At 38.6% G+C, this 15,403-nt stretch overlaps 2 protein-coding genes and 1 long non-coding RNA gene across 5 annotated transcripts in view; 2 read left to right on the top strand and 1 right to left on the bottom strand.

Annotated features, from left to right (window-relative positions):
- The window catches only part of LOC122968126, a 200,984-nt gene extending 198,782 nt beyond the window's left edge, over positions 1-2,202 (top strand). The window contains exon 7 of the mRNA XM_044333118.1: positions 18-2,202. Within this exon, the coding sequence (XP_044189053.1) occupies positions 18-1,608 (1,591 nt within the window). The 3' untranslated portion in view covers positions 1,609-2,202. The remainder of the gene's footprint in view (positions 1-17) is intronic.
- LOC122968129 overlaps positions 1-15,403 on the top strand; it is a 161,875-nt gene that overhangs the window by 5,833 nt on the left and 140,639 nt on the right. The window lies entirely within an intron of this gene.
- Positions 1-15,403, bottom strand: part of LOC122968199 — a 200,947-nt gene that overhangs the window by 92,580 nt on the left and 92,964 nt on the right. The gene's annotated exons all lie outside the window — the stretch shown is intronic.

Raw genomic sequence — 15,403 nt, 5'->3', positions numbered from 1 at the left:
CTTTACTTTTTCTACAGGACTTATGAGAACATCATCTCCAAAAGTTCTCAGATCTCTTCAGGACCTCCTGCTGTCTACCAGCTGAGAACAAAGGAAGAGAAGTTTGGAAATCTGACAAGAAAAACTGTTGGTGAGAAAAACCTGAACAAGAAAAACAAAACCATCTTACTTGTAGGTGAAACAGGAACAGGAAAATCTACTCTGATCAACACTCTGTTCAACTACATCATGGGAGTGAAGTTTAAGGACAACATCTGGTTTGAGATCGTAGAAGACGAGAAGAGAAGATGTCAGTCAGAGAGTCAGACATCAGCTGTGATCTTGTACCAGATCTTTGGTTTTAAAGATAAAACTCTGCCCTTCTCTCTGACCATCATCGATACTCCTGGATTCGGAGACACCAGAGGGATTGAACATGATGACATCATCAGTCAAAGATTATTTGACTTGTTCCGTTCAGAAGATGGAGTTGATGAAATTGATGCAGTGGGTCTGGTGCTGCAGGCGAGTGTGAATCGAGTGAGTGACCGACTGAAGTACATCTTTGATTCAGTGACGTCTCTGTTTGGGAAAGACCTGGAGAAGAACATCGTCGCTCTCATCACACACTCAGATGGAATAACACCTGAAAATGTTCTGAAAGCTCTTGAAGCTGCAAACATTAATTGTGCCAAAAATGAGAAGAATCAGCCCGTTTACTTCCTGTTTAATAACCGTCAGACCAAACAGAGAACAGAGGAAACAGAGTTTGCTTTAGACAACGCATGGAAGGTAACAGAGACAGGAATGAAACGATTCACAGACTTCCTGGAAAAATCTAAACCACAAATGCTGATAACAACAGTTGAAGTGTTGAACGCACACATCAGAATAACAGCCTGCATCAACAACCTGCAAGACAGAATCCAGCTGATTGAACTAAAGCAGAACGAGATCCAACAGACTGAAGAAGCTCTGAAGAAACATGAACAAGAGATGAAGAAGAATAAAGAGTTCACTGTAGAAGTTGATGAGGTCTACAAAGAGAAAGAAGACATCAGAGGTGGGAGGAGGTGGTTGTTTTATTATGAAGAAGCTGTCACCTGTAACATCTGTAAAGAGAACTGTCACTATCCTGGATACACAAAGGCCTGGAGTCCAAAACACTGTGAGGTCATGAAAAGAGGTCACTGTACAGTTTGTACAGGGAAGTGTCCTGCATCAGATCATGTGAAAGAAAAGTGGATCTATGTGAACAAGACCAGGAAAGTTAAGAAGACCCTTGAAGATGTGAATCACAAATATGAAAAGAATAAAACAGATCGTGAGCAGAAGAAGAGCCTTCTGGAAAATCTTCAAACAGAGATGAAAAACCTGGAATCAGAGAAGACTCAGCTGCTTACAGAGGCCTACCAACATGTGGAACAACTAGAGCGGATCGCTCTGAATGATAATTCACTGTCTACTCATGTCCACTTGGACTTCCTGATTGAGAAGATGAAGGAGATCAAAGCCACAGAGAAGGTCCAGAAGCTGGAGGAGATGAAAAAACGAATGGATAAAAAAAACAAAGCAGGGCTGCGATACATGTTTGCTAAACTAACAGCAGTTAAAGATGCAGTGATGTAGATGAACAACATCAGACAGCTGTGTAGACAACAAGCTCTACACTGTTCATATAAATGTTTAAACATCACAAACATTATTTCATTTTAATCCTATTAAGTGTGATGTTGATAATTGTAATTATTTTTTTTTCAAAGACACATAATCATCTTTTAAATTTGAAATTGTGTGATTCTGGGAAACAGCCTCCTCTGTGATATATAACTGTTCATTTAGTTTAATGTTTAATTATCATTTGTTGATCCACTTCAGTGAAAGTAAAGCCAGAGTTTATCTTATAGTGACAGCAGCTGTTGGTTTTCTTGTTATGGATTCTCACATCAATCACTCTCATAGTTCAGCCTCTTTTCTGCTCTCAGCTTCATCAGATCAAAACTCTTCATCAGTGTGTTCAGCTGCACTTCAGTAACCAGTTTACAGTCGACTCTCTGCACTCAGCTGATTTCTGTCCTGTCATGTAAACCAGAAACCTGGTTTCTGTATCACAGTAGAGGATTACAGAAACCTGAGGTTCCTCGATCCTCACTTGAACTGGAAGTCGTTCTGCTCCGCCATCTTGCAGGTCGTCCCAAAGCTCTTATTCCTGCTCTGAGGAGCCATGAGTGAAGATACACAAGAGCCTTCACATCTTTTACCGACCGACACGCCTCCTTATTGGAAAGCTGATCAGTAGGCTTGTTTCAGATGAACTGCTCCTTTCTTGGAAAGTGGAGGGATCAGGCGGCAGCATCAGCAGGAAGTGACAAAAAGCTGCAGTCAAGTCAGACAGTTTCCAGCAGCTTTCAAAGAATCTACAGGAAGTCACAGAAATATTTACATCCTGTTAGATCTGATCCTGATTTAATCAAATGTTATCAGATCAATCTACTCAAGCTCAGCTGATCAATCACTAACATTGTTTTAATGCTGATCTGTATGATAGAGTATAAACTGTTAAAATGACCTATAATCAATAATCAAAACAACATTTATTCTGTAATCTCCAATATTAGACTATTAAATTATTTTACATAGAAATGTAACTGTTGCAGCAAGCGGATCACTACCTGCTGGTCAACATGCCGACTGTAATCAGCTGATGTCACACTAATCAAACTCATTCACATCTCATTGATGAAACAAAGAAATTCTAATAAAATGAAATTATTATTTTTTTCTATGTAATTTAGTTTTTAGGAGAGATCTTTGTATAAGCTTTTATCTTCTTATCTCTCCTGCACGTTTTCATTTTAAGTTTATTTCTTTTTTGTTTATTTACTTTAAATGAATGAATAGTTGAGTTTATGCATGTAAAAGTGTGTTTGTTACCTACATGTGAATGTGTCCGTGTAACTACCAAAATTTTAAATATTGTATTAAAATAGTATTTTATGATGCACAAACAAAGTAAAACACAAATCAGACCTACTCGAGGAGGAGGAAAAAAAAGCAGAAATAGACATTATTTACTGTATCTGTCAAATATTCAGACTGTTGGGGATTCACATCAATAATTAAATAATGATATAATCTTCATATTGTGTCTGTTGTAATTTTTGGTTATTGAATGTTTTCTGTCTCTTTGGCTAATAAAAGTTGTCATCAACACATCTGAATTCTTAGTAGAAGATCAGACAACTGAAATCCAAAATGAAGATAAAGCGTCATGTTGTTGATCAAACTCCTGAACCAATCAGCTCTTTGATCAGGTGACATCCATTCTCCCATCATGCCCTGATCCTTGCAGTCAGTGGAGAACAGCTGCAGCCGACTTGATCTCGTCAGGTTGTTGTTGCCCACGTCTGCATGATGTCAGAGCGAGTTGGGATCAAATAAAACACAAATCCAACTGGCAAGAGTTTTACTGTCTAAAGCTGAGGGAATAATCAGAGCTGTGTATATGTTTTTATCATTGGAATAAACCTCCCGAAATATACAATAGAATAGATAAGATTTTATTTTATTTCATTTGGAGGAACAAGTGTCATAATTTAAGAAAAAATATCTTATGCAACATAAAAATAAATGGTGGTCTGGACGTACTAAGTTTTTTTTTAAGATTAAATAATACCTTCAAAGTGAAATGATTATCTAATTTGATTATAGAAGAAGAAAACATCTGGAATACCCTCCCTATATATGTTTTTAGCTGGCCTGGAAACTGATTTACAAACATAATTTTTTACCAACTAATTAATATATTTGGAATAACAAGAATATTCAATATAAAAATAAATCACTATATTATGAAAAATAGGGTTACAGTGGTATTTATTGATTAAACAACTTGTTAATACTGATGGGAAGTTACTAACAATAATGAATTCCTCTCTGAGTTCAGGTCACCAGTTATGCAGTGGTTTTTGATGCTTTGCTGAGGGCTGTGCTGCAGCTTCTCAGAGGTTCAATAATCAAGGTTTCAATGATTAATCCATTCAATAGAGGTATATTCCTTGGAGAAGTTGACATTAAGAATAAATGCTTTAATAAATACATCAGCAATTACATATAAGCTGTAACTCTGCCCCCAGGAAGATTCTTTTGGGCTTTGCTTTATGTAGAAATTAATTGGCAGAAAATTTGGTTAGTTGGGGACAAATTTTTTCTTAATAATAAAGTTAAAGAGGTTTCCTTTTGCATTGAATATCCAGCAAAAAGGACATTAGAGAGATTAAGATTTAATATTGAATATTCTTGCAATTTCCGTGGACTAGTAGAAGAAACAATGTGTCATTTGTTTTATCACTGTATGTTTACCAGAATATTTTGAGTGGATGTTCAGCATTACATATACATATTCAGAATAAAGTCATTTTTATATGTTTTGAAGGCAATGAGAAGGTTAAAGATATTATATTTTTTTGTACAGTCAATTTTATCACAAGAGGAGATGAGAGGACTCCAAATCAAATTTGGGACATTTTTATCAAGATCGCATCAATATGGTTCCACGATAAGAGTCCTGAAGAATAAGAAGGCAATTAAAACTAATTGTGTTTTTGATAAATTTCTTATTGACTGATGATACATTATTTTGATTTTGTATTACTTTTTCAAAATATTTTTTATAACTTTGTATATGTACACCTGGTATGGACAGTTGTTTGTGTACATCCTGTTATTGTACACGTGTTCTCTAAAATAAAGAAATAATTTTAAAAAGAATCTAACTAGTACGAATTGCGTGGTGATTGTGCAGCGGCTCATATCCATTGACTGAACAAGCCTATTATATCAACGTCCGAGCAAGAGAGAAATCCCAACATCATTTCCATTTCCAGTTTACTGGTCAACTAGCTAACACACAGCTAAGCGTTTCAATACCTCGACTGTTTCCTTTTTGTTATTAGTTTAGTTACAATAAACTCCTGATAATTTACCTAAATAGATGCAATAATTACCAAATAGCAAACTTAATGTAACTGGCAGAGTTTTCTACCAATTTTTACCGTACCGTATAACAGACGCTTCTTAGCATGCTAATTTGGCTTTTAACAAACTTGAAATACTCAGATAAATACAGACTTTGTGGTAAGTCATGTACATCACTTAATGACACTAATACAACGCTGTAAAAACTATTTATTTTGTTACGTTATGTAATGGTAGCGAGATGTGTCTCTGAGAGCTCTAGTGGATGCCCTATGCCCCTCAACGGGGTAAAGAGGATTAAGTCAGTCAGTCAGCTAGATGTGTCACACCTTGCTGGAGCCTCTCTGTGCACCCTAGACTCAAGAAGTGATGGCATATGACTCGGGGTCACTCATCAGGATGGGGAGATGGTCAGCTCATCCCTCTGCCGACTCTTCTACCAGACCAGTCCAAGTTTTCAAACATAAACATCAGATTAAACATCAAGTACAACCATCTGTACATCCATCTCAACATCGAAGGAAACGGTCCTGGCCATATGGATCTTCTGGAGTTCCTTACTACCCAGATGGCGGCCTTTTCTCTCCGCTGAGGTCAAAAGGAGGTTCCAGGTGCACCGGGCCGGTGCTGAGGGGCTTAAGAGGAGCTTCTACCCTCTGGCCACCGGGATCCTGTATGAGATTGCTACATAGGACGTTTATCGTACCACAGAGCATGCCTGTCAAAACCTGCTTCAAGTTCAAAACAGTGTTTCATCGGCAAAAACACCTGGGCTGTGTTTTATGGGCTGCTCCTTTGACTACTGTTGGTACTCATTGCTGTATTGCCTGCACGTGTCTGTCTGGCCAGAGCAATCAACACTGATGAAAAACAACTGGGACACCAAGTGATTGAGCTTGGGTCAAATGCTGGCTCATGGCCAGCTGACACTCCTAATGTGAGTTTTCATCATAACTTACTGGGATATTTTACATCCTGCGGCATGGGCGAGCCCAGGTACCAGAGCGAATCATTGATCCAGTGGACCAGTCATCTGCCATCCCATTTCAGAGAACAGCAGGTCTCCTCTTCATGCTGATCCTGCTCTCCAGAGATGTTCAGCTAAATCCTGGACCAGTGACCCCTGGAACGCTGCAGAACTTTGATGCTGATTTGTGCCCGAGTGTGTCTGGGACTCCTCTGGTGCCAGTGATGAATGAGCAGCAACTTTCTGGGCCGGGCTTCTCCCTTAAAAGACTAAACTTTGTTAACACGAGGCATGATGTCTCCATGAATGACTTTTTGCTACCGGGCTGTGGAAACCTTGATAGGTCCAGTGTCTCTCTCACAAAACCTGCTGCTGACACCACTGTGTGTCGAAACCCTGCAGTGAAGAGGCAGAGGTAATTCCAAACCTTCCAAACTGTCAATCATGCAAAAGTCTTATGGGACCCGAAGCTGAAACCGAGGGGGCTATATAGTGGACATTTTAACATCAGAAGAATTACTGCAAAGAGCAATCAGCTAACTCATCTTGTGTTTGACTCAAATCTGGACTTTCTCTGTCTGACTGAAACATGGTTTAAACAAACAATTCCTGCAAGTGTGTTCACGGTGCTGGATACCAATGTTTCAGAAGAGACAGACCTGATGGAAGAAGAAGGAGGGGTGCTTTTTTATGTGAGAGACAACATCGAATGTGAACGTGTGGTTTATAATGCGGGTAACATGTTAGAATATGTTGAGATAAAAATAATGTTATCCCAACAAATGTTTTTTAACATCATAGGTGTCTATAGGCCCCTGTCTGCAGATAACACTTTCTATGATCAACTCACAGAAGTCTTGAAAGAGTGCAATCTCAACAAAGAATTATTAGTTATGGGTGATTTTAATGTGAACTGGGAGGATAAAACTAAGAGGAAAGAACTAAAAATGATCACAGAGAAATTACAACTAGAACAACTAGTAAAAGGTCCAACTAGGATTACAAAATGCTCCAGTACACAAATTGATCTGATATTTACTAACAAACTAGAAAGAATAACTAAAAGTTATAATTTAATCACTGGCTTATCAGATCATAACCTAACCCTATGTGCAAGAAAACTGACTAAAAGTAGATTTAAGACCACGGCAACTAAGACAATGATCCTTCAATGCATACCCAGAGCTAAGCAAGAAGAATTTACCAATGAAATGAACAGCTTGAACTGGGATGATGTTCTGTCCTCTGATGACCTGGACTATGGCTGTGATACGTTTACTCACAGAATCAACTCTGTGAGGGAAAGATTTAATGTGAGGATACAGATAAAATCTAAAAATAAAAACAATTTACCGTGGTTTAAAGAAAATGTATGGAAACTAATGAAATCTAGAGATGCACGATCAGCTCCTTAAAAACCTCCAAAAGTAGAGATGCTTTCCAATTTGACACCATGTTTGTTAAATCACACAAAGATATTTTAACTCCCCCTATTGCTCATTCGATTAACTTGTCTTTTAAACACAGCTCCTTTCCTGATGACTGGAAATGTGCCATTGTCACGCCTATTTTTAAATCTGGAGACCGCCTTGAAGCCAGTAACTACAGACCAATAAGTATACTGCCAGAACTCTCAAAGGTTGCTTAGAAAGTTGTCATTAAACAACTGGCAACATTTCTTAATACAAGCAATTTTGGTCTATATCGTATGCGATTTGGCTTTAGAGCAAATCATTCCACTGAAACTGCTACCTTGCACTTAATAGAGCAAATTAAATCAAGACTTGACAAAGGAGGAGTAGTTGCTGCTGTATTTTTAGATCTGTGTAAAGCGTTCGACACAGTCAATCATGATGTTTTAATATCGAAACTCTCTAAATTTAACTTCTCATCTAGAGTACTGGCATGGATGTCTTCATATTTATCTAATAGGAGACAATGTGTTAAAGTTGGTGACACACTGTCCAGTAACATGAAGTGCACAATGGGTGTTCCACAAGGGTCAGTGTTAGGTCCCCTATTATTTAGCCTATATATTAATGATCTCCCTCAACAGTGTCATGATGCAGAACTACAAATGTATGCAGATGACACTGTTGTGTACACACATTCAAAAACAGCTGAGTTAGCTGCTGCTAAGCTAACAATTGCATTGGAAAGGATCACACATTGGCTTGATCAATCATGTCTGAGTCTAAATGTAAACAAGACAAAGGGTATGTTTTTCTCTAAGACTATGGTACAACCTCCTAATGCTGATATTCTCATCAAAGGTGAAAATATTGACATAGTTACCGATTTTAAATATCTTAGTGTGACACTGGATCCAAATTTGAACTTTAAGAAACATGTTTAAAAAACAATTAAAACCATAAAGTACAACTTAGCAAATTTTAGACATATTAGAAACTGTCTGTCTTTGGACGCAGCCAAGATATTTATGCAGCTGTGATTCTTTCCCAGATGTCTTATTGATCACATGTTGGAGGCAGGTGGAGAAACAGCCATAAAACCTCTTGAGTCCTTTTACAAACAAACTCTAAAAACTCTGGACAAAAAGCCGATGCATTTCCATCACTGTAGGGTTCTGGAGAAATACAATTTACTGAGCTTTGACAATTTTAGATTATTCTCAAATTTGTGCCTAGTTTATAAAATGTTAAATGGTTTGTCCTCCTCCACTATGTGACTTTGTGTTCACTCGCTCAGTAAATTCTATTAGATCCTCCAGAATATCCTCTATACATGATTGGACCATTTCATCACACTGCATTTGGGCAGTCAGCTTTCTCTGTGAAAACCACAACTCAGTGGAACGTCCTACCTGATGATATGAAGAACTGCAGTTCAATCAATACATTCAAGGCCAAATTAAAAATTCTACTAAAGACCAATCAGCTGTGTGACCACTGAGTCTAAACTCCATCTATGGTCTTGATTTAAATTTGACAAGTTCTAATTGATATTGTGGGTGTATGTGATGTGCTCTGTGTAGTTTTGTATTTTGTATGGTGCGTTCTGTGTGTGTTTTTTTTGTTGTTGTTGTTGTTTTTTTGTTTTGTACTGTTTGTTGTTTTGCTGTTGTATGTTTTTTGTTGGGGACTACCGATGCAAACAATAGATAATTGGCAGACTTTCTGGGGAAGACCTGGTCTGATTAGGGGAGACGACATACATCCCACTTTGGATGGAGCTGCTCTCATATCTAGAAATATGGCTGAGTTTATTAGTAGACCAAAACCATGACAACCCAGAGTTGAGACCAGGAAGCTGAGCTGCAGTCCTACACGCTTCTCTGCGCTTCCATTAGAGCAGTTACCCACCCAAAACCACATAGAGACCACAGACTGTGTCTGTCCCCAAAACCACATAGAGACTGTGTCTGTCCCCAAAACCACATAGAGACTGTGTCTGTCCCCTGACCACTTAAATCAAATAAATCCAAAGTAAACAAAAGAAGAGTCATTCATAAAAATCTAGTAAAAATTAAAACCACTACTGCAATAGTACAACAAAATAAGATAATTCAATTTGGACTCTTGAACATTAGATCTCTGTCATCTAAAGCTGTTTTAGTAAACAATTTAATCTAAGATCATCATATTGATTTATTTTGTCTTACTGAAACCTGGCTGTGTCATGAAGAATATGTCAGCCTAAATGAATCCACTCCCTCCAGTCATATTAATACTCATATTCCTCGAGACACTGGCCGAGGAGGAGGAGTTGCAGCCATTTTCAACTCAAGCCTAATCATCAACCCTAGACCTAAATTTAATTATAACTCATTAGAAAGCCTTGTTCTTAGTCTCTCTCAGCCAACCTAGAAAACTTTACAGCCAGTTCTATGTGTTATAGTGTACCGTCCTCCTGGCCCGTACTCTGAATTCCTATCTGAATTCTCTGAGTTTTTGTCGTATTTAGTCCTTAGTACAGATAAAGTAATTATAGTAGGTGATTTTAATATTCATGTGGACGTTGGTAATGACAGTCTCAGTACTGCATTTATCTCATTATTAGACTCAACTGGCTTCTCTCAGTGTGTAAATAATCCCACTCACCGTCTTAACCACACCCTAGACCTTGTTCTGACTTATGGGATTGAAATTGAACATTTAATAATTTTTCCACAAAATCCTATTTTATCAGATCATTTTTTAATAACCCTTGAATTCCTATTACTGGATTACACACCATTAGACAAAAATGTCCTCACTAGATGTCTATCTGATAGTGTTGTAGATAAATTTAAGGAAGCAATTCCATCAGTACTGAATTCACTGCCATGTCTTAATACTACAGAGGACTCTTATGTTAACTTTAGTCCCTCCTAAATTGATAATCGTGTTGATAGTAGGAGGCAGGCTCATTAAGAAAAACACTCGACTCCATCGCCCCCTTAAAAAGGAAGATAATAAACATAAGAGGTTAGCTCCATGGTTTAACTCCCAAACCCGCAAATTAAAGCAAACATGGCGAAAATTGGAAAGGATTTGGCGTTCCACCAAAGTAGAAGAATCTCACTTAGTCTGGCAAGATAGTCTTAAAACATATAGGAAGGCCCTCTGTAATGCCAGAGCCGCCTATTACTCAGCATTAATAAAAGAGAATAAAAACAGCCCTAGGTTCCTTTTCAGCACTTTAGCTGACAAAGAGTCATAACTCAATTGATCCATGTATTCCTATAGCTCTCAGTAGCAATGACTTTATGAGCTTCTTTAATGATAAAATTCTAACTATTAGAGACAAAATTAACCACCTCCTGCCCTCAACAGGCACCGTTCTCTCCCCAAACACAGGCACCTTAGAAACAGCTGTAAATCCTGACATATATTTGGACTGTTTTTCTCCAGTCGACTTTCCTGAACTAACTTCAATGATTTCTTCAGCTAAACCATCAACCTGTCTCTTAGACCCCATCCCAACTAGGTTGCTTAAGGAAGTCTTACCCTTAGTAAGCACTTCTTTACTAGATATGATCAATCTGTCTTTAGTAACAGGCTATGTACCACAGTCCTTTAAAGTAGCTATAATTAAACCTCTTCTTAAGAAGCCTACTCTTGATTCAGGTGTTTTAGCCAATTAAAGACCTATATCTAACCTTCCATTTCTCTCTAAGATCCTTGAGAAAGCAGTCTAATCAGTTATGTGACTTTCTACATAACAATAGTTTATTCGAGGATTTTCAGTCAGGATTTAGAGGCATCATAACACAGAGACAGCACTGGTGAAAGTCACAAATGACCTCCTTACTGCATCGGACAAAGGATTTGTCTCCATAGTTGTCCTGTTAGATCTTAGTGTCGCATTCAACAGAATTGACCATCAAATCCTTTTGCAGAGACTGGAACATTTAATTGGCATCAAAGGAACTGCATTAAGCTGGTTTAAGTCCTATTTATCAGACCAATTTCAGTTTGTACATGTCAATGATGAATCCTCCGTGAAGCCAAAAGTTAGACACGGAGTTCCACAAGGTTCTGTACTTGGACCAATTCTATTCACCTTGTATATGCTTCCTTTAGGTAATATTATTAGGAAACACTCCATAAATTTTCATTGTTATGCAGATGATACCCAATTATATTTATCAATGAAGCCTGATGAAACCAATCAGTTAAACAAACTCCAAGCATGCCTTAAGGACCTGGATGACCTGCAATTTTCTACTATTAAACTCAGATAAAACTGAAGTTATTGTGTTTGGCCCTAAACACCTTAGAAACACATTATCTAATGATATAGCTACTCTGGATGGCATTACCCTGGCCTCCAGCACCACCGTAAGGAATCTGGGAGTTATCTTTGATCAGGATATGTCCTTTAACTCCCACATAAATCAAATTTCAAGGACTGCCTTTTTCACTTACGTAATATCGCAAAAATCAGGCACATCCTGTCCCTAAAAGATGCAGAAAAACTAGTTCACGCATTTGTTACTTCTAGGCTGGATTATTGCAATTCCTTATTATCAGGCTGCCCTAACAAGTCTCTAAAGACTCTCCAGCTGGTCCAGAATGCAGCTGCACGTGTACTGACTAAAACTAGAAAAAGAGATCACATTTCTCCCATTTTAACTTCGCTACATTGGCTTCCTGTAAAATCTAGAATAGAATTTAAAGTCCTTCTCCTAACTTACAAAGCCCTTAATGGTCAGGCACCATCATATCTTAAAGAGCTCATAGTACCGTATTATCCCACTAGAACACTGTGCTCCCAGAATGCAGCTTACTGGTGGTCCCTACAGTCTTTAAAAGTAGAATGGGAGGCAGAGCCTTCAGCTATCAGGCTCCTCTCCTGTGGAACCATCTACCAGATTCGGTCCGGGGTGCAGACACCCTCTCTATGTTTAAGAGTAGGCTTAAAACGTTCCTTTTTGATAAAGCTTATAGTTAGGGCCGACGGGGCTCACCTTGGATCAGCCCTTAGTTATGCTGCTATAGGCCTAGACTGCTGGGGGACTTCCCATGATGCACTGAGCTCCTCTCTCCTCCTCCTCCCCTCCATCTGTATGTATTCATGTAACATCAATGCATGTCACTAACTTGGCTTCTTCCCCGGAGTTTTTTTTGTGCTTTCTCATCTCACAGGAAACCCCGGGTTCTGGGCTGAGCCTTCGCGGTCCTTCACAGTCCTGATGGCATCCTTCCCTGGCTGTTGCTGCTTATACTTATTGTTATTGTTATGATTGTTGTTCTTCTGTCCCTCCTCCCCTTTCCCTCTCTCTTTCTCTCTCTCAACCCAACCTGTCAAAGCAGATGGCTGCCCACCAAGAGCCGGGTTCTGCTTGAGGTTTCTACCCGTTAAAGGGGAGTTTTTCCTTACTGCTGTCGCCAAGTGCTGCTCATGGGGGAACTGTTGGGTCTCTGTAAATTAAAGAGTGCAGTCTTGACCTGCTCTATGTGAAAAGTGCCTTGAGATGACTTTTGTTGTGATATGGCACTATATAAATAAAAATTGATTGATTGATTGATTGATTGATTATCTTGCAATTCAATGGACTTAAGAGAAGACAAGTGAAACAACTTTATTCATATAGCACTGTTAAAACACAGAGGCAATTCAAAGTCCTATATAATAACGATAGCAATATCTTTATTTATATAGCACTTATCTAAACAAAGTTACAAAGTCCTTCACATATAATCACATAAAAACACACAATAATAATAACTAATAATAATAATAAAAAAATAAAGGTGCTAAACAAACAACAGAATAGAAACCAGCCCAACAATACTTAAAAATAGTAAAACCCATAAAACAGAATAAAACTAGAATCAAGTAAAATCAGGGAAGGTGTTGTGATAAAAGTACATTTGAGCTCAGATTTAAAAGAAGCCACTGACTCAGCCTCCTTATTTACTCAGGCAGGATGTTTTTCAAAGCTCTGGTCCCGCTCAGTCCTCAGCCGAGAGTCTGGAACAGATAGAAGACCAGAGGACCTCAAAGTGCGAGCAGGGTCGTACAGGGATAGAAGGTCTGAGATGTAATGAAAAGACCTTGAAATCAATTATAGTGATCTTATATTGATCTGATATCTTTAATATAAGTTTTAAATTAGATGAAAAAGTGGATCAAATTGAAGATATAGACACATATAGACATAGACAGAGCACACTAAGAGCCTGAATATAGTGTCCCTTTTTATGTATTGAATTGAGCCTTGATTGTGAATGGAGATTCCATTCTGAATGTAACTGTAACACGAAAGAGACTCAAAGATAGTTTAGACGTCAGAAGCCTCTGTTTGACACAAAGTTCATGCCCATAGATTGGCTCCCCATTGGTTTACATTGTAAGATATGGCCAAAGTAATGGGATTTATGAGGAGATTTCACAAATAGAGCCCCTCTTTATTTATTGAGTTGAGCCTTGATTGTGAATGGAGATTCCATTCTGGATGTAATCGTGACTCTAAAGAGACTCAAAGATTCACACTTCTTGTAGTTATCCTGGAAGTTAAACATTTCCTCTCATTCTAACAGGGGTCTGGGGAACGATGGCTGTTAAAGAGGAGCTTTTGAAGACACTGAAAGAGTTGGGAGATGATGAATTCAGGAACTTTAAGTGGTTCCTACAGCAGCCGGACATCCTGGAAGGCTCCTCAACCATCCCAAAGAGTTATCTGGAGAAAGCAGACAGGCTGAAAACTGTTGATAAGATAGTACAGACCTACAACCATCAGTCTGTGGAAGTGGTGAAGAAAACCTTAAAGAAGATCAACAGGAATGATCTAGTGGAGAAACTGTCAGCTCACGGTAAGCTACAGGACAGAAACATGAAACTGGGACATGATGTGATCACACAAGTCTCGAAAAACATTTATTATAATAAAGCATTATACACTAATCTAACTTAGTGTTCAGTTTAAATAATATCTCACAGTATAGAAGTGCTGCAGAGCTGCACATGCTGTCTGGCCCCCACTGAGGTTTCATACTGGACTGTGCTGGTTTGGTATCTTGGTGACTCACCGTGGACCACAGAGGTGTGGTGATCTCAATCCACTAGCAAACTGCAATCCTGGTGTCAATGAGTGTGTCTAATGCTGTCCAACACTAACCTGCTCAAAGCAGGTCAAAAACTCGTCGCTCTTATGTTCTGTTACTGTTCTGTCTGGTATATTTTAACACATTTTGTTGAAGGCTCATGTGTATAAACCTCTCTGAGATCACACAAACTGCTTTTTTCATGTTTTGCTCGTCTATAAACTTGTGTTCTGGATACATTCCGGTGAGTCTGAATACAGATTAATGATTGATTCTTACCAGCATCTCTCATCCACAACAGCTGCATCCTGTACCTTTACTTTACCCTGGTGATTGTCTGTAAAGCCCATTGACTGTTGTAAACTAACAGTCACTAACTGCTAGTAAACTCATAGTTGAAACTTTTTATGTCCCAGACAAAAATAAGTTTCCTCTGATGAAAACTCTTTGCAGGATTCCCAAAAAGTAAGCACATCATGGTGGGGATGAAGTACTGAATATGATTGACAATCGTCACAATCTTCAACACACCTACCCATAATGTATTCCTTCTGATCCCACCCCGTGTGCAAGTGCAGCACCAGTGCACCTGGCACACCTGGCCATGAAAATACCAAAGGTTTGTTGGGCATAATGGTTGTGAATCAGGCCAGTGATCCGTCAACAATGAGATTCAGACAAACTTACTGAAGGTGTGAAAACTGGAAATGCAGTAGCTGATGGAAGTTGAAAGGAGAAAATTTCACATAGATTCCCAGATAATCCTCATACCAGAGAATGCTGCAGGGGTTCCAGCTGGTGTCTGATAGTTTTGTGGTGGACCGACACAAGTCTTTCAGAAGTCTTTGTAGCCCCTCAGTCATGCTTCTGCACAAGTTGTTGTGTGATATGTTTTCTAATTATAATAATAGTGGAACATTTTCTGTAACTGTTGCTCAGCGTCAGTTCCAATTAAAGTAACTAGAAGCTGAATAACATTTCGTCATTG

The sequence above is a fragment of the Thunnus albacares genome, chromosome 18 (genome assembly GCF_914725855.1).
Source record: "Thunnus albacares chromosome 18, fThuAlb1.1, whole genome shotgun sequence".
Taxonomy (NCBI): Eukaryota; Metazoa; Chordata; class Actinopteri; order Scombriformes; family Scombridae; genus Thunnus; species Thunnus albacares.
Note: the sequence above shows the minus strand (reverse complement) of the source record. Positions and strands in the feature narration are given on the sequence as shown.